General features: G+C 41.8%; 1 protein-coding gene across 1 annotated transcript in view; it reads right to left on the bottom strand.

Annotated features, from left to right (window-relative positions):
• DPYS (dihydropyrimidinase) overlaps positions 1–18,323 on the bottom strand; it is a 45,424-nt gene extending 27,101 nt beyond the window's left edge. The window contains exons 1-2 of the mRNA XM_007056108.4: positions 16,976–18,323; positions 2,294–2,452 (exon numbers count right to left, since the gene is read on the bottom strand). Coding sequence (XP_007056170.1) covers positions 2,294–2,452; positions 16,976–17,236 — 420 coding nt within the window. The 5' untranslated portion in view covers positions 17,237–18,323. The remainder of the gene's footprint in view (positions 1–2,293; positions 2,453–16,975) is intronic.
• Between the last annotated feature and the right edge of the window lie 4,952 nt (positions 18,324–23,275).

Genomic DNA, 23,275 nt, shown 5'->3' with positions numbered 1-23,275 from the left:
GACCTGGGGGCTACGTAATATTCAGTCATTTGGGATATTTTGTTCCAGTTCTCGAATCATTGTCTACATGGAAGCCTCCTTTGTCTCTTGCATAGATCCCAGGTCATGGGATCTCTGGGCTCGGTAGAATCAAAAGTCCTGATCACTAACAGTATATCCCGGAGCCACAAGGGATTCATGTTTCATACCCCTGTGTTCCCTGCCCTAAGTACTAACTGGATCCAGAGGCGTCTTCTAACCCCCAGCCCTTTCCATGGTAACCAAGGGGTTCTCACAAGCTGGTGCTTTAAAAACTTCAGCTTGCTTTTTTTAATTTGTTTTGCGAGCAGGTTGAATTTTACTGTTGGGATTTACAGGTAACTTCTTCCCAGGCAGCTTGGGAAGTTAGCAGATTCTGGACTGACACAAGACAGAAGCAAATAGGAAGAATGACCTCCCATGTAGTGTGGTCTGTTAAATGTACTGGTTTAAAGGCATAAGCCTGTCATAGCTGCTAGGCCACCAGGGAACTTGGGAGAGTGAGGGCAACCAAGTGAGGATTTCCAGACCCAGTCCCTGTGTGTTTTGCAGATGGCTGAAATGTCAATTTATATTTAGGTTGAAAACAACTAAATTACAGAATTTGGAAGAGACCCTGGAACTGGAGGGGAGAGAGGGAGGGAATATGCCCCATCTGGGAAACGCCTCTCGCCAATATCCACATATGTGCCCATCTGGGAAGCCCCTCTTGACCCCCTCTCCATTATTCCAGGGTATATGCCAGTCTGGGAAGCCTTTCCTTCCCCACGCTAGGGCGTACTCCTATTTGGACCTGAATATGCCTGATAAATTGCAATCTGTGTCATTAGTAGGAGACACATGACAGTATCACTTTGCTTGGTCTTGGTCACCCACTAAAACGGTTTCCATACAGTGATGTAAGGCAGTGTCATAGATAAGGAAGAGTGCTGAATGTTCAGAACTGACACGGACTTCCTGGGACCTTGGACAAGTCATTTAGACCCTGAGCCTGCAATTGACTCTGCATGGGGGGAACCACGGGGTTCTGCATAGGTGCAGGGATTTGCCCACATGTAGCCAGTTGTGGGGTTGGAGCATTAACTGCTCAATAAAATTAAGATAATACAATACTTCTGATTGTTAGTTTGCATGGTGCTTTGAAATCCTCTGAGGATTATTATTAAATGATCATTAACTATGATCTCTAACATCTGGGTGGGTCTATTCCAGGGAACCTATGAGACCCATTAAATCCAAGAAAGACTTCTGAACTGGATAAAAATATTAGAACATTCGCTCTGAGATCAGAGATGTCAAACATTTAGCACACTTGCTATATTCATATAGGTATGGCGGGACGGGCAGTGGTGGAGATGACAAATTAATAGGTCTGCTTTCTCTAAACTCTAGGATCTGGTAAAGGAATTCTCAAGAATTTAAGTTTTCTGTTGCATTAAATTAGAATTAGATGCAGTAGCTGCTAGAGCATGAGGAGCTGGTGGCATATCAAAAGGGCATGACATATGTACTTGTCTTCATCTGGTTTGCCTAGCTTTCCCTTTCTATTTGAAAAATGTAGGGACTTCCATTTTTCTTGATAAATTAAATGCATTTATGCAGCCCAAGACTACAGAACAAAATGAATGGAATTATAAATATAAAACCAGGGCAGTTCACTAATTTACACTTAGCCAGCGTCAATGGTATTTTCAATGTATTTCTACGGTCCTAAGGCTGAGCTTCTAAGGCTCATGCATTAAGTTTTACTGGCTAATTTATTTTATACCTTTTATACAATTACAAAGTTGTGACCAATGCATTAAGTGCTCAGTGCACAGAATCCTATGCCTGGGATGTTACAGGACTAAGGTCTCAGTGTGTAATTTGGGGAGTTAAAAATTGGAACTAGAAGAACCATATTCTGGTATTTAATATTAGTATCATACCATTATTAATATAGCACCTCATATTCTGTATGATCCCAAAGAATGGGTCTCATTCTAAGAAATGCAAAATTCCTGAAAGTCCCGTTGAAATCAATGGAAATTTTAGGTGATCATCAGGGTCTTAGCACTTCTCTTGGTCAGGCCCAGTATACACAAGAATGAATGGGGTTTTCCTGGAGATCTCTCACAGACCAAGGCAATACTACTGAAGGCCTTTGCAAACACAGGTAAGTATTTATACATTTTACCTATGTTAGCAAGTTACACTTTACATCTGAAATCTAGTCATGAATAATTCAACTTAACATTCAGAAATCAATATAGCGTTAACACACTATTGTATCTACCTTACTGCTCCACCATGTAACTGCCACATGCAGTGCATAATCACAGCAGACTTTAGGATCTGCCCAGTTCCTCCATGTGTCATAGGCTTCAACAAGGGAACAGCCTTTCTGAGGTATTGCAAAGTCGATGATCATAGTGGTGCCTCCTGCTAGAGCAGCCTGAAACCACAGGAGTTGCAGTTATTTAGCCATCAGTGAAGAAAGGTTCCTCTCACTCCTCCTTCTCCATAATGTTGATACATCTTGTATATCTTCAAAATCAAATTTTCCTCTCTATGCCCACCTTTGTCCATGCATTGAAAATCTATATGCAATTTAAGACTCATCTTGTATGAAATCTGAGTTTAGAGTGTGATTGTGCAGAGACCTACTTGGTTTCCATCAAATAGGACGTTAATTTTCTGCCTAGGTGTGTCACAGATGTAAAGGGCCAAGTAATGAAGCAGGGCTGAGGACTGAGGTCCCAACCAGGCATTCAGAAGAAACACAGGAAACTAAGACTAAACAAATTAGATAGTTACACAGGCCCCACACTGCACTAAAGGTTTGAGAGTCTGCAGCATTCCTGCATCATTGAACGTCTCTAACCAGCTGGTACATGAAACAGGGAGAAGAGTGCCAGAAACACATAAATCAAAGTGGATATGTTTTTCCAGGGTCTGATGAGTTGGCAAAATAAATCCAAACATCAGCAGAATAACAAGGGAGGCAGAAAGGATGCCTTTGAATTATGGTACCTCCAATACAGAACAGCATCAGTTTAAAAACCTGAGCCCTGTGGGACACCAAAATTACTTTAAACATATTTTTAAATGCATTTTTCAATTGAAAAAGGGGATAACCCGGGGAAGTGGCAAAACTCACAGACGACGCAAAGTTAGCTAGGTAAGTCATGACTAGAGAGGACTATGAGAGACCTCAGAAAGGCGTAATAAAAGGTAGGTGATGGGCTTCACAATGGCAAATGAAATTCAGTGTTGAGGAATGTAGAGTAATGCAGGCTGGAAGAAACACATTGCTGGGTTCTTCCTTAACTGTAACCACTCAGTAAAAGACTTCCATTTCAATGTGGACAATTGAATGGAAACCTCCATTTAAAACAGCAATTATAATGCTTTTTGTATAAATCAGTGGAACAGCCCCACCTGGAATACTAGGTTCAGTTTTCGTCACCCTATCTAAAAAAGATAGCAGAAATAGAAGGGATTCAGAGAGAGGCAACAAAAATAATTAGGAAAGGCAAAAATACAAAATGAAAAGACTGGGACCATTTATTTTAGATAGGGAAAGACTAAGAGGGGACATGAGGTGCAGGGAAAACAAATCAGGTACTCTTATTTGTCCTCTCTCATACATAGTGCACGAATAAGGAAACATTCACTGACAACTAATTTAGGATTGATTCAGGAAACACATTTTTAAACAGTCCACATTTAACCTCTGGAACTCATTGCCACAAGATAGCAACTGCAAAAGCATGGCTGTATTCCAGAAAGATTAGATAGTTACATGGAAATATCTTTTTTACATGGAAAAAAAATCTTTTTTTGGTGGGGACACAAACACTCATACTTCAGACATAAATCAACCACTATCTGCATGGAGTTAGGAAGGAACTTGCCTTCTAGGGAGGATTATTCATTAATTATCCACTGTGGGGTTTCTTGCAGTTTTCTTTGAAGCATCTTGTAGTAGGTCACTGTGAGAAATAGGATACTGGACTAAATAAAGCACCAATCTGCTCCAGCCTGTCAATGCTCTTATTATTTAGTTTGATCAGCCAGAAGCTCTCCTCCTCTGAATAGTATCACTTTGCATAGCTGTTAAGCCCAGGTCAGATCAAAATACACTGGGGTTCACATTAACATTGCAATACTCTTTTCCTATTTCCATCTCAGTCAGCCTGTTTCTGCGTCTTCTCCTTTCCTAAACCTGTTTGCTGAAGCCACCAGAATTTACCGTAGAGCTATTTCTTTCAACCTCACAGTCCCTTCTTTGTTTTCCAAAACAATTTAATATTCTACCTACCACTATCTGGATGCCAGAATTGGAGAAATTTTTGCCACAACAGCTTTTCTGTTTCTCTTTGTGGATTTCAAAACAATGCTCTTAACAGAGCAGTCAGGAGACTTTTGAACGTTCAATTGGTTTGGGTTTTGCAAATCACTTTTGTCAATGTCAGTGCAACTTTTCACACACATTTGCATTCACTTTATAGTGAATTTTATTTTGAAACAAAACAGCTCATCTCTCATAACACAAAATACAATAAAATCTTGTTGGTGAGCACTTTTAAAAAATAGGTATTTCCACCTCCTTAGTCTGTCTGCCAATCTTTTCTTCCTTGACATCTGCAACTACAGATATGCAATGCTTTTATTTATGAAACCAGAAGGACACAATTCAATCCCCTAGCTAATCATTTACTCACATTTCACAATGATTCTGATATAAATGTGGCCCTGTGATCCTTCTTGCTAAAGTGTGTGCTTAATGATGCCTTAGGGCAGCAGTTTTTTATGTTGTCCGTACTATGATCCCATGTTACAACAGAAGCAAAAAAAAAAAAAGTCCACCTTGCCAAGTATCCTGTCTCCAACAGTGGCCTGCACCAGAGCTTTAGGGTGAGTGTACAGAACAGGGCAATTATCCACCTGTCTTCCATTCCCAGCTTCTGATAGTCAGAGGTTTAGGGTCACCCCAAGCATAGGGTTCCATCCCTGACCATCTTGATGTAGCCCTGGCAAATTAAGTCACTGTATATTTCACACTGCTATACTGTTTATTGATGATCACACTTATATTTTATCCATTAACATAGGTTCTTCCCCAAATTGAGCTACACAGAAGTTTCTCTTACAAAGGATTCTATGTCTCTTTCTCTATAGGACCACATATTTCTTAATTCTTATGTGTAACTATGATCTAACTGCCTGGTTACTAGAGGTCCCTGGAGGGGAGCAGGGGTCTCCACTGCCTGCGCCCAGAGAGCCGACTCCGCAGCTCCCACTGGCCAGGAACTGCGGCCAATGGGAGCTGTGCGGGCAGTGCATGCAGGCAGGGGCACCATGCGGAGCCCCCAGGACTGCACAGACATGGCGGTCACTTCTGGGAGTGGCGAGGGCAGGCAGGGAGCCTGCCTTAGCCCTGCTGCATTACCGACTGGGAGCCGCCCAAGGTAAGCGCCGCCTGGCCGGAGCCTGCACCCCTCACCCTCTCCCACACCCCAGACTCCTGCCCGAGCCCTGAGCCCCCTCCTGCATCCAAACATCCTCCCAGAGCCCACACATGCTCCCTCACCCCAATCCCCTGCCCTAGCTCTGAGCCTCATCCTGGAGACTGCACCCTCCACCCCCTCCAACGCCCCAACCCCCTCCCTCAGCCCTGAGCCCCCTCCAGCACCCAAACTGCTTCCCAGAGCTTGCATCCCCTCATGCACCCCAACCAGGCTCAGCCCTTAGTATAACTACTCTTACAAGGCCTCAAACTAATATAGCAGGCCCTTAAGCTTAGTAACCCAGTTACTTATGCATGTTCCAAACTAGCAAGTAATGCATACCGGTTAATATTATACCCTTATAATATCTTCTACTTACAGCAGACTTTGAAACATGCAGGAAACAAGGCCAGAGGTCAACATTGGCTAACAGCTATTGATGGACATATCATCCATGAATTTATCCAGTTCTTCTTTTAATCCAGTTATACCTTTGGCCATCACATCATCCCATAGCACTGAGTTCCACAGGTTAGTTGTGCACTGTGTAAAAAAAGTACTTCCCCTTTGTTTGTATTAAACCTGCTACCTCTTATTTTCATAAGGTGAACCCTGGTTTTTGTATTATGGGAAAGGGAAATATCACTTCACTATTTACTTTTATCACACCATTTGTGATTTTATAAACCTCTATCATACATGTGGGATCTTTCCATTCCATCTAAACATAAAGAAAGGGAAGATGATCATGACTAGAGCTGTGCAAGTAACAGATGTTTCAGTTTCCTGAGAGTTCCAAAAACCCTAAAATAAATTTGGGTTGACCAGGACCAAAATCACAATGTTTTGAAATTTTCAGTCTCAAACAAGTTGAAAAAAATTCATTTTGGGTAAACAAAGAAAAACATTTTGTTTGACCTGAAATGTTTTGTTTAATTGTTGGGCATTTTTTTAAATAACAGCAAAGGAAATGAAGGGCTAGATTCCAAAAGAATCCCCTTATGACCTTTAGCAGGGACTAGGGAACTCACCTGTGACGTGAGAGACATTAATTCAAATCCCTTCTCTGGAGCAAGAACTTAAACCCAAGTCTCCCCTCTCCTAGGTGAGTGCCCTAACGACGGGTCAATAGCATATTCTAGGGTGTGTTGCTCAATCTCTCCTGTTGGAGCTATTGCACTTTGAATAAAATACTTTGGGCCAGAGAGAAAGAAAATGACTCTATAGCCTGGTGGTTACCACTGGGCTAAAATTTTCAGGTAGGGTGGCACAACCACCTCCAATCTAACCACTCTACCCCACAATTATTTTGGGGGCAAAAAACATGCAGCAAATTAGTGTCAAATTCACACACGTTTTTGGGTTGACCAAAGATACGTTTTCCAGCAAATGAACTATTTGTTTGAAAAATGTCACTCCGCTCTAGTCATGACCTCCCCTGACCTTTTTGCAACCCCTTCAAGTTCATGATCCCAGGTTGAGAACCCATGACCTTGGAAACTTTTGAGTAAACCAGCTGAAAAGTTAATCTAGCAGAATGTGAATACTATGTACAGGAATGAGCCCTTAAAAGGGAGATTATTTTGAAAAGAAGTTTAAATAATTGTGTAATTTCTGAAAAACTGTTAGAATCAGCTTTGAAAAAATGTAAACTGCAGGTGTGAAGTCAATGCATATGCATTAAAGTGTCTTAACCCTTGTGTGGATCCTCTCATTCAGGGGTAAAGTAGCCTTCGTTTCTTGTAACGTAATTCTCCAAGGATTTCACTGCATTAATTTCACATCCTTTCAATCCCTCCGTGCCTATGGAAGATCAAGGCAGAGTAAATGGCCCTTTGAATGTGAGCAAATCACAACGATTGGGTTTTGATGTCATGTCAGTCTCATAAAAATCCATTTCCCAGCTCATTCTTGAAATTTAACATCAGGAAAGCTCAGAGGAGTGAAAAGTCACAATGTGCAATTTTCTTTCACAAAAAAACCATAAGGGCAAGTCATGCAGTTTCCATTCTGATGGACAGTTGTCTGATTTTATATTTTCAAACTCAAATGAAGTGTGCACAGGATCCTTTTTCAATATCTGAAAATGTTTTGGTTTAAAATAATTTTCAGTGGGACAGCTTGCATGTAATTGGAAAGTGACTCAACTAAACCAAGCTGGGATGTTAAAATGAACAATTGCAATTTAGCCTTATATAATGCTGAACAATTTACTGCAATATTTAAATGTTGTTGTACAATCAGACATTTATTATTGCTGTATTTGATCCTGGAGTTAAGCAATGGTTCAGGGTCAAGAAATTTGGTTCTATTTCCATCTCTGCCACATACTTACTATGTGGGGATGATTGGCAAGTCACTTTATTTCTGTGCCCCAGTTTTCCTATCTATAAAATAAAGATACTAATACTTCTCTAGCTTGCTGGGAGGCTAGGAAAATTAATATTTAAGCGCTGTTGAGAACCTCTTATAAAAAGACATGCAAAATAAGATATGTAAAATGATATATTCTATTCAAAACCAATGTCAAAAGAATCACATGGTTGCAATGTGAGGCATTCAGGAAATGCCACAATTGTTGCATTTACATTCTCCACTCTGCCTGCTTGTGCACATGCTTGAAACATGGCCTGAAGTTCCATAACAACACTGGTATTTCTGCAGGACCCTGCCTTGTTCTTGATTTTGAAGCCTATCTAAGCATATTATTTATTCTTGCAATTCAGTATCTTTTACACATTTTAAACAGAAGCAAAGTAATAGCATAGCTCACTATATAACAAAAGTACCACTAAAAGAAAAGGAGTACTTGTGGCACCTTAGAGACTAACCAATTTATTTGAGCATAAGCTTTCGTGAGCTACAGCTCACTTCATCGGATGCATACTGTGGAAAATACAGAAGAGTGAAAAAACTCATATGTAAGTTGCATGGGGCAGGGACAGTCTTTTTGTTCTGTTTACAGCACCTAGCATATTATTAATTATTGTTATCATTATGTGGCTTTCAGAGCATTATTGTATATTTCACAGCTGTTAGATTAGCCTTATGAAATACAACATATTACAGTAGGGAATAATTTTACAGCATTAGAAAAAATAGAAATGCGGCATGCAAATGACGTAAAGCCAGTTGCATGATGGCTGAGTTACTGCTGATGTCACAGTCTTGTGTCCTGATCCAGTAAACACTTACAATTAGGTGCAAAGGCACATGTTTAAATCATCTGCACAAGCAGGTGCAGAGGCTACTCAAAGAAGAGAGCATTTTGCCCAGTAGTATGTGACTGTGCCCTTAGTACCCAACAAAGCTTTCCATATTGGTTTTGAAATCAAGCCAAGTTTAAAAAACATGGTATGAGGGAATGGGGGTGTGTGTGTAGCAAACAGAAACACACAATAGAAGATTTAGGTGAGGAAGCCTAGCTGTGCCACACTAATGAAACAAAACAGCCCTAATGCCTAAAGTGCTGGCCATTGGAAGGTCGTCCCAGTGAAAGTGAATCTTCCAGTGGTACAGTACCTCCTATACTGGAATGTCTTCCTGTGGTCAGCAGAGGGGGCATGGCACAACAAGGGGTATGGCCACAGCATCCCACACCTTAGCTGCTGTCAGCACTCTCGGGCTCCTAAGAGCTGGCACAAATTAAAGCAGCCTTTGATCTGTTCTAATTTATGCTAGGGAACTGCCATGGTACACAGCTGTGCCAGGACTGTGGAGAGAGCAAAGCTGTCTCAAAGTCACGTTTGCGCTCTCGCTCCCAAGTTGTGTTGTGCTTACCTCAATCACAGCCAAGGATCTGACCCAGAGAACATAGGACAATGTATTATATACAATTTTAACTAACAAAAATCATGTTAAAACCTTAGAGAGACAAGGTGGATAAGGTAATATCCGGGGACCGACATAGCTACAACTATACTGCATACAATGTATGTTAAAACCTTTTGATTCATCAGAACTTCATCCAAGCCTGCGCAGGTTAAAAGATGCACAACTCAGTGGTTCCAGGGACAACATAAAACACTTGCACTCTGTTCTTAATTTAGAACCTCTTGATGTATATGTGTTTATAGCCTCACAATCAGAGTTACCTGTGTTGCGTCTTTGTTATGTCTATGTCCAGAGAAGTTGCTAGACTGTATGCATCTGGAGAGTTTTCATGTTTCTTAGCAACACAGGTTTGTTCCACTGAAATAATGTCTGGTGGCTATTGTAGTACATTTAAATAGACATTTGGAGCCAAGTTTTATTTTCCATTTTGCATGGGAAATATTTATATTTACAAAATAAATAATTTGTTTGGTTTATTCTGCATGAATTAGTTATAGACATGAAGTAGCTACATACAGGGCCCATTGTTTCAAAACTTGCTCACATGAATAATAGAGGAAAAGTTCAGGCCCAAAGTAAACTTCCTAGAAAAATTAGGTAACTTGCATTAACCTTTCCAAGTTACCTAGCACAAACAATGCCAAAGTTTTCCTAATGATCAATTATAACAGTTTCATAACAGAGCTTCCCAATTTAATTCACTCAGGAAATAATGATTTCTCTGATTTAAGTTTAAGATTAAGATTTAGGAATTCAAGGCTTCTCTGTCAGTTGATAAACTGGGGAAACTACAGAGTGATATGTACTAAATGGCTAGCACTGAACCTACACTGGATTAGATGGGTATTAGGTCTAATCCAGAATGGCAAATCCGATGTTCCAATGTGACCAAGGCAGAAGTAAACAGGATCACCATTATAAAGATTTCTGTGTCCACTTTAAAAGGAGGTTTCAGAGTAACAGCCGTGTTAGTCTGTATTCGTAAAAAGAAAAGGAGTACTTGTGGCACCTTAGAGACTAACCAGTTTATTTGAGCATGAGCTTTCGTGAGCTACAGCTCACTTCATCGGATGCATAGCATATCGTGGAAACTGCAGAAGACATTATATACACACAGAGACCATGAAACAAAACTTCCTCCCACCCCACTCCCCCGCTGGCAACAGCTTATCTAAAGTGATCATCAAGTAGAGCCATTTCCAGCACAAATCCAGGTTTTCTCACCCTTCCCCCCCCACACACACACATACAAACTCACTCTCCTGCTGGCAACAGCCCATCCCCCTTTGAAACCCCTCTTTATAATGCGCATGATAATCAAGGTGGGTCACCTCCAGCACTAATCCAGGTTTTCTCACCCCCCCCACACACAGCCCCCCCTCCAAAAACCACACACACAAACTCATTCTCCTGCTGGCAACAGCTCATCTTACAATGTGCACAGCAATAATCCAAGTTTAACCAGAACGTCTTGGGGGGGGTTTTGCAGGAAAAAAACAAGGGGAGACAGGCTACCTTGCATTATGACTTAGCCACTCCCAGTCTCTATTCAAGCCCAAATTAATAGTATCCAATTTGCAAATGAATTCCAATTCAGCAGTTTCTCGCTGGAGTCTGGATTTGAAGTTTTTTTGCTTTAAGATAGCGACCCTCATGTCTGTGATTGCGTGACCAGAGAGATTGAAGTGTTCTCCGACTGGTTTATGAATGTTATAATTCTTGACATCTGATTTGTGTCCATTTATTCTTTTACGTAGAGACTGTCCAGTTTGACCAATGTACATGGCAGAGGGGCATTGCTGGCACATGATGACATATATCACATTGGTGGATGTGCAGGTGAACGAGCCTCTGATAGTGTGGCTGATGTTGTTAGGCCCTGTGATGGTGTCCCCTGAATAGATATGTGGGCACAGTTGGCAACGGGCTTTGTTGCAAGGATAGGTTCCTGGGCTAGTGGTTCTGTTGTGTGGTATGTGGTTGTTGGTGAGTATTGCCAGCAGGAGAGTGAGTTTGTATGTGTGTGTGTGTGGGGGGGGGGAAAGGGTGAGAAAACCTGGATTTGTGCTGGAAATGGCTCTTCTTGATGATCACTTTAGATAAGCTGTTGCCAGCGGGGAAGTTTTGTTTCATGGTCTCTGTGTGTATATAATGTCTTCTGCAGTTTCCACGATATGCTATGCATCCGATGAAGTGAGCTGTAGCTCACGAAAGCTCATGCTCAAATAAACTGGTTAGTCTCTAAGGTGCCACAAGTACTCCTTTTCTTTTTAAAAGGAGGGTCTCTTAAGAACATGAGGGCTCTTCTTGACTACTCTCTGGTCACAGATAATCATGTCAAAAAGATAGACAAAGATATGTTTCACTCAGGTGTAACCCACATAAATTCAACCCTTCTCTGGGTAGTCAACCAAGCAGTTCTGTCTCCTGCAGCTAATACAGATCCATGGGTTCCACCATCCCATTTCTAAGAGTAGCCTATTCCAGATGCTTAAAAGGAAGTAAAACCAAATGAAATCTATTACGCAGCTGGCAAACTGTGCATATTCCACCATAGGGGAAAGTTTTTCTTGATACAGCTGGTGATCAGATTATGCTGAGGCACAAGGACTGACAGTTCTTTTTATCCAATCTACTGCATATGGGCATAAGCAACTAACACAAGAATTTTAATGTGTTTCCCAGCTGCTTCCAGGCCCTCTCAGAACTCCTGATCTCTCTCTCAGCTGTCTGCTTGTCTGGCCTTTATAGCCTCAAATGTGCTTCAGCCCTCTTGGCTGCCTGAGCCTGTGCATTTCATCTGTTCACATGCTGTCAGTATTTCACCACTATGTGACTATATACTTGGATGTGGGACTGACCATGTCATTAGTGTCATTGGTGGAGTACTTGTGTGGGTGTATTCTTGTTATTATCACTATCCAATATCAATAAATTTCATGTTAAATGGATTAAGAACTGTCTTACTGACAGATCTCAAAAAGTAATGGTCTTTGGGGAATCATCATCGAATGGGGGTATTTCTAATGGGTTCTTCAGGGATTGACTTTAGGCCCAATGCTATTCAATGTTTTTGGCAATGATCTAGAGATGTAGTGGGGTGGTCACCCCACTCCGGCCCGAAAGGGGTTAAAGCAGCCCTGGAAAGGCAAGGCTGATTGGGGAAGCAGCCACAGCTGTGGCCAGCTCAGTCAGGCCATAGCTGGCCCTATAAGAGGGCTAAGGGCCAGGAACTGAGAGAGTCTCACTCTAGCCCTGGAGTGGGAAGAGCTAGCTGCCTGGGAGCAAGGTACCTGAAGTGGAACTGTGCTGAGGAAGGGCAAAGGGAGCTGGAGAGCTCCAGCCTGGTAAACCCCCAGGCTGCAGGCCTTGTTTACAGCCAAAAGGTACTGGGTCTGCAGAGATGCAGCCCGGGGATAGGCAAAGGCAGCAGGTCCTAACCCCTTGCCAGTGATGAGTGGCCATTACACTGCAGTCTGCCCCAGTGAGCGGGGGCTAGATAATGACTGGCAGTAGCCACTGAGGCAAGGTGGGTTTAGAGGGTTGGGGATTCCCCTGGGAGGGGAGACCCAGAGTGTGGGAGTACTGCTGGGGCAGAACCCCAGGGTAAAGGGTACCAGGGTCTGGGAGGGACCCAGGGCCAGTGGCAGGTGAAACACTGGCCTGCAGAGGGCGCGCTGGGCTGGAAGGAGCAAATTCCCGAGATGACTAGCAGGAGGCATCGCACCAGTGAGTCATCACCTCGCTACAAGAGGTAACTATAAAATCAGGGCTGATAAAGTTTGGAAGAGTGGTGAATAATGATGAGGACAGGACAGTTATATAGAATGATATGGCTCTCTTGGTAAGCTGGGCTCATTCAGAAAAAAGTCACATCTAGGAACAAAGAATGCAGTCCATGACTGCACAATGGGAGACTAGCTCCTGGAAAGCACTTACTCTGGAAAGGATTTATGGGACATATTGGATAAAAAATAGAACCAGGAGCTCTTATTGCGATGTTGTGGCAAAAAAGGGCTAATGCGGTGCTAGGATATATAAAGAGGGGAATAGTGAGTAGGAGGAAAGAGACGATTTTACCTCTGCATAGGGCAGAGACTGATACTAGAATGCTGCATAGAGTTCTGGTGTTCACACTTTTGAAAAGGATGTTGAAAAATTGGAGGGGGTGCAAGTAAGGAGCAAAAAACAAAAAAAGACTGAGGCTGGAGAGAAAGTCAGACAGTGAGACTTAAGGGGCTCAATCTATTTAGCTTATCAAAAGGACCAAGATATGATTTGATCATAGTGCATAAACACAGGGAGAAAATACCAGGTACTAAATGCCTCTTTAATCTAAAGGGAAAGGCATAAAAAGATCCACAGACTTGGAAGTTAAACCTGGACAAATTTGTATGAGAAATAAGGCATAAATTTATGTATTTTAACACTGAGGGTGATTAACCATTGGAACAAACTTGCAAGGCAAGTGGTGGATTCTCCATCCCTTGAAGTCTTAAAATAAAGATTTTTTTTGGAAGGCAGTCAAATGCAGGTTTACTGGTGTCAAGGTTCCTTCCCCACTCTGAACTATAGGGTACAGATGTGGGGACCTGCATGAAAGACCCCCTAAGCTTATTCTTACCAGGTTGGTTAAAAACTTCCCCAAGATACAAACTTTGCCTTGTCCTTGAACCGTATGCCGCCACCACCAAGCATTTTAAACAAAGGACAGGGAAAGAGACCACTTGGAGACGTCTTTCCCCAAAATATCCCCCCAAGCCTTACACCCCCTTTCCTGGGGAAGGCTTGATAAGAATCCTCACCAATTGGTACAGATGAGCACAGACCCAAACCCTTGGATCTTAAGAACAATGAAAAACCAATCAGGTTCTTAAAAGAAGAATTTTAATTAAAGAAAAGGTAAAAGAATCACCTCTGTAAAATCAGGATGGTAAATACCTTACAGGGTAATCAGATTAAAAAAACAGAGAATCCCTCTAGGCAAAACCTTAAGTTACAAAAAGACACAAAAACAGGAATATACATTCCATCCAGCACAGCTTACTTTACCAGCCATTAAACAAAAGGAAATCTAACACATTTCTAGCTAGATTACTTACTAACTTAACAGGAGTTGTGAGGCTGCATTCCTGATCTGTTCCCAGCAAAAGCATCACACAGACAGACCAAACCCTTTGTTCCCCCCACTCCATATCTGAAAGAATCTTGTCCCCTCATTGGCCATTTTGGGTCAGGTGCCAGCAGAGTTATCTTACCTTCCTAACCCTTTACAGGTGAAAGGATTTTGCCTCTGGCCAGGAGGGATTTTATAGCACTGTATACAGAAAGGTGGTTACCCTTCCCTTTATATTTATGACAATTGGGCTCAATAAAGGGATAATGGGATGAAGTTCTATGGCCGCTGCTATTCAGGAACTCAGACTAGATCAGCTCATAGTCCCTTCTGGACTTAAAACCTAGAAATCTATGGCATGCTTCATGAGCAAGTGAACAGTGGCATAATATAACCATTGAACTTCAAGGGCAGCGTCAGGAGGGGAAGAAGAATTATCCCCATAATCTGATCCTCATTTGACAGGAAAAGGCATAATCACTTAGCCATCCACAGATTGGTAAAGGTGTTTTTGCTTCTAGTTGTTATCCATAAATTGAGCTGAATCTACCAGGTACCAAAGTTTGGGTGACTCATTGATGAATAAAAGACAGATGCCCTCAACTGCAACAAGGTCATAGTCTCTGCTAGCTCTTCAAAATGTTTCCTTCTGCCAGCCAGCATCATCTAGGTTTCCCACAGATGAAGCCTGAACCACAACCCGGAGATTTTTATTCACACCTAGAATTTCACCCATTCAGAGTATATTCTGGTGAACAAGTTTATGGGCAGAAATGTCTGTGGTAACAGTAAGCCTTATGTTTTGGAGAATATTCACAGATAGCGAATGTTGTATATATTAACATGAATATTTAGTCCATAAACCTGATTTGAAGAGTTTTGCTTGTCCAATCAGGAAACAGAAACATGCCACGAGAGTCATATGTCCCAGGAAAACTAACTACTTGAATTTTCAATTTCTAATACCCAGTACACACAGAAAGCTGCTCATTGAACAATTTACAAACCAAGAGTTATTTTTGGAAATTATTTGTATAATGACTGTTTTTGAGAAAAATGTAATCAGCTCATAGACAGCTTACAAATATAAAAAGGTATGAAATTCATATAATAGATTCACTGCTAATTATTCTCTCATATCTACCAGCTACCCATCACAGAGCTTGGATTTTGCAAAACACCCATGATTAAGTTTAAAATGCTCTTTCAGTTGTCAACCTTAATAAATATTCATGAATATAGAGATTAAATATTTTAGTGTCTTTTAAAAATGTTATAAATCTACCTTAAAACAGGAAACATGACACGTTTGACATAGTTATTTTACTATGCTAGAAAATTGCTTTGCTTTGATACAAAAATCATTCTTTACTGAACGCTTTGCAGTAAATTTAAGATCCATCTATTTTAACAATTGCAAATGGCCTTGGTGCATGTTAAGAAAAAGCACACTAATAATGAAAAATGCAGTGTAAGGATCCCTATACAATATGTTGTACTCTCAATATTAAGTCCAGTGTATATTGGTAACTTAAGGGTAACACTCATTACAAGACCGTTGTAATTATCCTAAAAAACAAACATTACAGACTCTGAAATTCAGAGTTAAGGTTAAACATAAAAGAAACCCAAATAGGTTAAAGTACGGAAATGCATAGTTAAGATACCCAAACAACTTTAACTCTACTCTGTGGTGAAAACACAGGGTGGGCAAGAAATGAAAATCTGATCTGTGTTTAAAAATCAGGTAAATCTAATCTGTGATCACTGATACTAAAATGCCTTAAATCATAATTGTAGGGTTATTGCATGACATCACTACATAACAGAACTAAAATTTAATTTAACTTATTGGATATATTTTACAATGTAAGGTATATGAAATAAGAATTTAATCTAGACTTAATTTAACCCAGTCCCCCTTATGAGGGTACGCAATTCTTCTCTTTTCTACAAACAGCAATTCTGCCTTTAGAGGACTGGATGGTTCAGGGGACTGGTAATGGGATACAGACTCAGTTCTGGGACATCAGTTTGACTCCCGTGGAGGCTGGTGATAGGGCAAATTTACTGGAAGGGCAGAGTGAGGAATGCTGAGCAGCTGCAGTGCTGTAGCTGCTCTGGGGACAGAGAACTTCAGTCTCCAGGGCACGATATCAGCACGTTGCATAAGGAATTAAATTGATTCACTAATTTCAATAAATTCTAACGTACAAACACCTCACTACACTAGAGCTGCTCATGTAATTTACCTGGCTTGCAAAGGTGAAGCAAACAGAACCCAAGTACAGAACTCAGGAAAATGAGGACATCGCTGGCAGATATAAACTGGACCTTCCTCAGTAGAGAGACAGAGGTAGTAAAACATGGAAGAGAAAACCCTCCTCCTTCCTGTGCTGACCCTCTAAAAAGGGAGAGAAGGTGTTCAGGAGATGACTTCTCTCCTAGAGCAAGAGTTAAGATGGTGGTAATGAATTTTCCTCCTGGTAAAGACAAGATAGATAGATTGATTTACCTTTGTTCCCTGGTAGAAGTCATCTTTGGACTGGCTGCCCATAAAGGGGAACTGCATGTGTGTGTGGGTATCAATCCCCCCAGGCAGCACCAGTCTGTTGCAAGCATCTATAACTAGAAGCCCAGCAGGTGCCCCAGGCTGCAAGTGTGATCCCACTGCCCGCACTATTCCATCCTCCACATACACATCAGCCAACTGCGAGTAGTCGTCATTCACCACTCTCCCCCCTTTGATCAAAATCCTCTGCTGTAGGGGAGCCATGGCTTTTGCTGCAGGCTCCTTGCAAATGTGCCCCGCAGTGGAACCTGAATACTGAGAACAGCAGGAGAATCAGTGGCACTATCAGGCATCAGGTTCAGGCTTCTCTTCTGTAGGAATACAGACTGGGAGAACAAGAACACTCTGCATGCATTCCTTTGGAATGAAACAGACAGATTCCTGGTTCCTCCTCTAAAACTGATCCCAGCAGTTCCTCCTGAAAGGTGCTTTGCTGCCCACTCTCCCTCACCAGTCTGCTTCTCTCAGCATGTCAAGTTATTTACATGTGGCTCCCAAACATAAGTGACATACTAGTATTTATATCTCTATCAGAGGACTCTCCTCCTGCACCACTAACTCCTCCCACTGCCCCCAGTTTAGCATGTAACATCTGCTGATCACTACTCTGAACCACTCGGAGAAAGCAGGGGTTTCACCAATTTCTTTTAAAATATTTAAATAGTGACTGTGGGAACACATTTTCAGAATAGCTCAGCTCCTGTTTAGGCAACTAATAAGGGCCATATTTTCAAGAGTGCTGAGCCTTGATGCTCCCTCTATGATGCTTATAGCCAGATTTTCAGAAGTGAGCAGTGTACAACATGCTGAGCTATTTTGCAGACCTGGCCACTTATTTTGCTGTCTGAATGGGAGCTGAGCTCTTTAAAAGCTAGTGTTTAGTGCTGGGGTGGTGGCTCTGGAGTCTGGCTTTACTCAGATCAGGGACAGCGTAAGCAACAGCAGTGCAGGCTTCACTGTCACCCACACAGTAGGCTTCTGGATTAAGGCGAACCTGGGCCCCAGGCAAAGTAACAGTTAGGGTCACCTCACCACTGCACAGGGCTCCCTTCCAACCCTAACTAGTTCTGGCTGCTCCTCTTTAAAATGAGACCACCTCACTGAATCCATTCCCTATAGGGTCGTGGGGGACTGGCATTCCCACAGAGCCCATTTCTTGGAGGATGTGGGGGAAGGCCTTCAAACTCAAAAATCCCTATGCTCTGGGAAAACCCTTTCACCCCCATGCAAGGGGAGTAGCTATCCAAAATCCTTCTGTTTAACTGAGAAAAGCCCTCACAGAGCTGTCTGGATTGTGGAGGGCCCCTCTCCCAATCTTGCCTGCAGGAGGCCTGCTTCCCTGCCACCCCATCCCACCCCAAACCCATCCTTCTTGTCCCACAATAAGATCAGGTAGTGGCAAAGCGGTACCACGCTGCCCCCTTGCCATTCTTCCCCCAAGGTACTTGCCATGTCTGGGAGACCTTTACTGGGGGCAGGGCAGTCAGGACTCCTCCTCTTCTCCCCTTTTGGAATGGCTGCTTCCAATGGATGGACTTCACTTAAATGGAAGGAGTTCCATTCTCCTGGATTCAAAATGGGAAAGGCGTGTTAGGAAGGCATAAAACTAGGGAGGAAAGGAGAAAGTTACAGCTTCATGCTGGACGTGGAGGATGGTTAACACCTCACAGAATCAGGTCCTAAAGGAAGAAGGGGAATGACATTAAAGACCAAAAATGGCTGTGTTATTTGTAAATATCTGTCCAACAAGAAAAATAAAGGGAGCTTGGCCAGTGAGGAAGCAATGAAGACCTTGTAAAATAGCTGTTTATAAAGCATACGTTAGAACACTGGGATAATTTTAACACATAACACAATTATCCTCTCCTGCTAATATGTTTCCTAGTGTGACAAGGTAACTAGCGAAGAACTTAAACCACTGAGAAGTGCAGAGGTGATTGACAAATAGAATAATGCACCTTGAACCAACAACCCACATTTATATCTAACTCCACATAATAAGGATCTAGCTATAAGCTGAACCCCGACAAAGCGTGGGAGCACTGCAGATGTGGTCAGTCCTTCATGACCAGTTCCACCAGGCCCAGACAATCTGTCAGGTAGAAAGGGATTTGATCTGATCTCTACTGCCTCAAACATAGAGGACTGTAGCATGGTGCCTGCAGGATGAAGAAAAGAATCTAAATCCCACTGGCTTTCAATGAGGCACACTTCTAAGTGCCTAAGTCAATTAGGTGCTTTTGAAAGTTTTACCCTTGGAGCGAAATATATTGCTGGCAGATATCGAAGCTCTGTCCATTTATTTAGCTCACATAGACAAACAAGAAAATCTTGTATCAGCAACATTTACGTAAACTTGGTAAATGTTTAATATGGTCATAGTGCAACAGCACCTTGTTGGATTGGCCTGAATTACCCCCACTGGATAGAAATACCTCCCACTGGACCCTACAGGAAGATAATTCATCATCATCTCCTGTTCCTGAGGTCTTTCTCCTAGGGTGGATTTTTATTAAGCGCCGTTGCCTTTCAGTGGGACTTGTTCTCCTACGTCTTTTGAAAATCCTACCTCAACGATTTTTCCAAACTTCCCTTCTCTCAATTTAAAAATTGTCTTTATTATATAATCAGGACCTGACCCTGTACTGTGTAAAAGAGTTTGATGTTAAGCAATGTTTGCTCATACTACACCCTTACACCGTAATTCAGTGATTTGAGAGACTGTGTAAGAATAATTTGTGCCCTAGCATTTTTACTTCTCTGGAGCCACAGAAATATTGATAAAGTAGACATGATTGAAAGAAAGATTTAAAAGTCTAACTTGACTCAGACTCATGGTTTTGTGGTCAGGAACAAAGTAAGTATTCTCAGGAAACTATACTTAGACATCTCTTGCATGACAAATACCAAGAAATGGTAATAGGCAGAGAGATTGTGTTTTAGAGACCAATTTAATTGCATGATCTCAAAAGCAAAGGCAAACCCAAACTAGATCTATTTCTTACCAACAAGGTGTCAGTTGCTGTATAACATTCAACGTAGTCTAAGGAATGGGTTTATATTCATGCAACATTCAATGTAGTCTAAGGAATGCATTACCTAAGGAGGTGGTGGAATATCCATCTTTAGAGGTTTTTAAGGCCCAGCTTAACAAAGCCCTGGCAGGGATGATTTAGTTGGTGCTGGTCCTGCTTTGAGCAGGGGGTTGGACTAGATGACCTCCTGAGGTCTCTTCCAACCCTAACCTTCTAGGATTCTATGAGATGTGAGTGTGAGATTGCAAGAATTTAGTTTTGTAGGATTTAATAAATCTAGTGAACATAATTTAAGGTGGCTTTGAGGCTGTACTAAGGTGGAAGATATTTCAATTCCTCTGAAAGGGATATATGCTCTAGGAACTGATTTGCTCCATCACAGCCTAACTTTCAGATAGGCATATTATACTTTCCAGGGAAGAAGGTTCTGAGCTGACACTCAGGGATTAGTCAGTGGTTAACCACACTGCATCAATATAAGGGCTAGGGAGGTGTGATGTAGGAATCCCATGGTGCCAACTGGAAGAGGATGCAGAGGGCTTTACATGGATCTCCTGCATTGTATATCTGAATAATATTTCATTGAAGTGTGGCATGCAATGTTTTTCCAGGAGCCGGTAGCTCACTGGTCATCGTAATCATTGCAATGTATATATTGTGACAGACCCAGACCAGTGGGGTACAGGAGTCTGGTAGAAGGCAAATATACTGGCCACTGGATGAATAGTTTTGTTCCCTGAGTAACCAGAGCAGGGGCTGCCCGAAAGCAATCAGGAACCTACTAGAACCAATTAAGACAGGCAAGCTAATTAAGACACCTGGAGCCAATTAAGAACTTACTAGAATCAATTATGGCAGGCAGGCTAATCAGGACACCTGGTTTAAAAAGGACCTCCCATTAGTTAGTGGGGGCATGTAAGGAGCAGGGAGTGAGAAGGCATGGTACTGGAGGACTAAAGAGTACAAGTGTGATCAGGCTTCAGGAGGAAGATCCTGCAGTGAGGATAAAGAAGGTGCTGGGCGAAGGCCATGGGGAAGTAGACCAGGGAGTTGTAGCTGTCACACAGCTGATACAGAGGACAGTGTAGACAGCTGCTATCCACAGAGCCCTGGGCTGGAACCCAGTATAGAGGGTGGGCCCCAGTTCCTCCCAACTCCTGATCGGACACAGGAGGAGTTGACCTGGTCTATGAAGAATACCAGAAGGGAAGGTCTAATTTGGAAAGGGATCTGGCCTGTCCCCAACCCACTAGGTGGGGGACAGAGACTGCTGGGATTGTTCTCCATTTCCCCCATGCTGGCCAGTGATGAGATTAGCTGAGTGAACGGTAGGTTTGAGCCTCTAGCAGAAGGAGCCAAACTGAGGGCTGCCGTGAACCTCTGAGGTGAGCAAATCCATGCAGTGGGTGAGTGCAGGACCCACCAAGGCAGAGGAGGAACTTTGTGACACTATATGGATAATAATTAAGGAGTTTTGTATCTATATTAAAAGATATATGTTCTTAACATCTTGCCGTCAAAGCAAGCCACCAGGAGGTGACATGCCTCAGCAATGTTCCTTTCAGGCAGGAGGTAACAGATAGCTATCTCCTTCTCTGGTCATTTGTTGTACTGTATGCCTATTTGCATACAAGCTACAGGTGAAATAAAAGATTGTGAAATCTATGAGAAAAGAAATCTACAGGCAGAAAAAAACAGCAGGGGGTTATTTATTCAGAAAGGCAAAGTAGCTTGGGCTGCAAGGAAACACGGGATCCTTCACCTAGGCACAGACAAAGCTGTCTAAGGCTAAGGGCAGGTGGGAAGTGTCATATTAAGTCTTCACCACACGTTTCAACCTGCTAATGGCCAGCCTCACCACTACCACATTAATCGCCTTTGTCTACTTCCATTTTTATACGTATTTCCATAATGTCCCCTATTCATGGAAAACCCTCCCAGTGCATCACTTTCCCCTCATTCTTACCATACAACTCATTCAAAAACACACAAGCGTCTTAAGCATTGTGGAAAGAACCTACTAATTGTCCTGGGTTTGGGATCAGGCTCTATATCACACAAAATAAAAACAAAAAGTTACATTCTATGTTAACCTATCTTCTGTATCTACCAGTGTGCTGTCTTACCTGTATCTGCCTTTGATTTCAAACCCGAGGCAGACAATGTCACCGTGCATGGCTTGTACCAAGCACATCATCAGCATTAAATGTATAAGTCTTTATTTTGTGTCAAAAAAGAAAATCAACCTTTTGTTGGTGGGATCTGACTCTGATGAAAATGAACATGCGTTGGTCTGCACTGCTTTGGATTGTTATTGCGCAGAACCCATCAACATGGAAGCAAGTTCACTGGAATGGTGGGCAAAGCATGAAGGGATATATGAATCTTTACCACACTGAGCACATAAATATATTGCGATGCCAGCTACAACAGTTCTATACGAATGTCTGTTTTCACTTTCAGGTGACATTGTAAACAAGAAGTGGGCGCATTATTTCCTGCAAATGTAAACAAACTTGTTTGTCTGAGTGACTGACTGAACAAGAAGTAGGACTGAGTGGACTTGTTGGCACTAAAATTTTACATTATTTTGTTTTTGAGAGCAGTTATTTTTTTGTACATAATTCTACATTTGTAAGTTCGACTTTCACAATAAACAGATTACGCTACAATACTTCTATTAGATGAATTGAAATACTATTTTTTTACAGTGCAAATATTTGTAATAAATATAAAGTGAGCATTCTACATTTTGTATTCTGTGTTGTAATTTAAATCAATATTTAAATATTTTGGATGGTTTCTACATTTTCAAATAAATGGTATTCTATTATTAACAGAGTGATTAATCATGCCATTAATCACGATTAAAAAAATTAACCGGGCAATTTTGATTTTTTTTAAATTGCTTGACAGACCTATTAAAAACCTTTGTTATAGCAAGTCAGGTACTGGTTTCTATTCTTGCAGATTTAGTCTCTTCCTCCCTTAATCATAACTGTGCTAGTCATTATCAACTGCACTGGAATAAACGAGAGCAGAATCTGACCCAGGAAATCTACAGTCAAAATTTATCCCAGTTAAAAAAAAAAAAAAGCTAGGAGTGGCAGAACTAATGTGGCTACTAAGGGAAGCAAGAAGCAGAGTCAAAAAGATATACAATCCAACTGGGACACTGGAAAGATAAAAAACAAGCATAAAAAAGGGA

This window comes from Chelonia mydas, chromosome 2 (assembly GCF_015237465.2).
Source record: "Chelonia mydas isolate rCheMyd1 chromosome 2, rCheMyd1.pri.v2, whole genome shotgun sequence".
NCBI classification, from domain to species: domain Eukaryota; kingdom Metazoa; phylum Chordata; order Testudines; family Cheloniidae; genus Chelonia; species Chelonia mydas.
The sequence above is the reverse complement of the archived record's forward strand: the minus strand, read 5'-3'. Positions and strand labels throughout refer to the sequence as shown.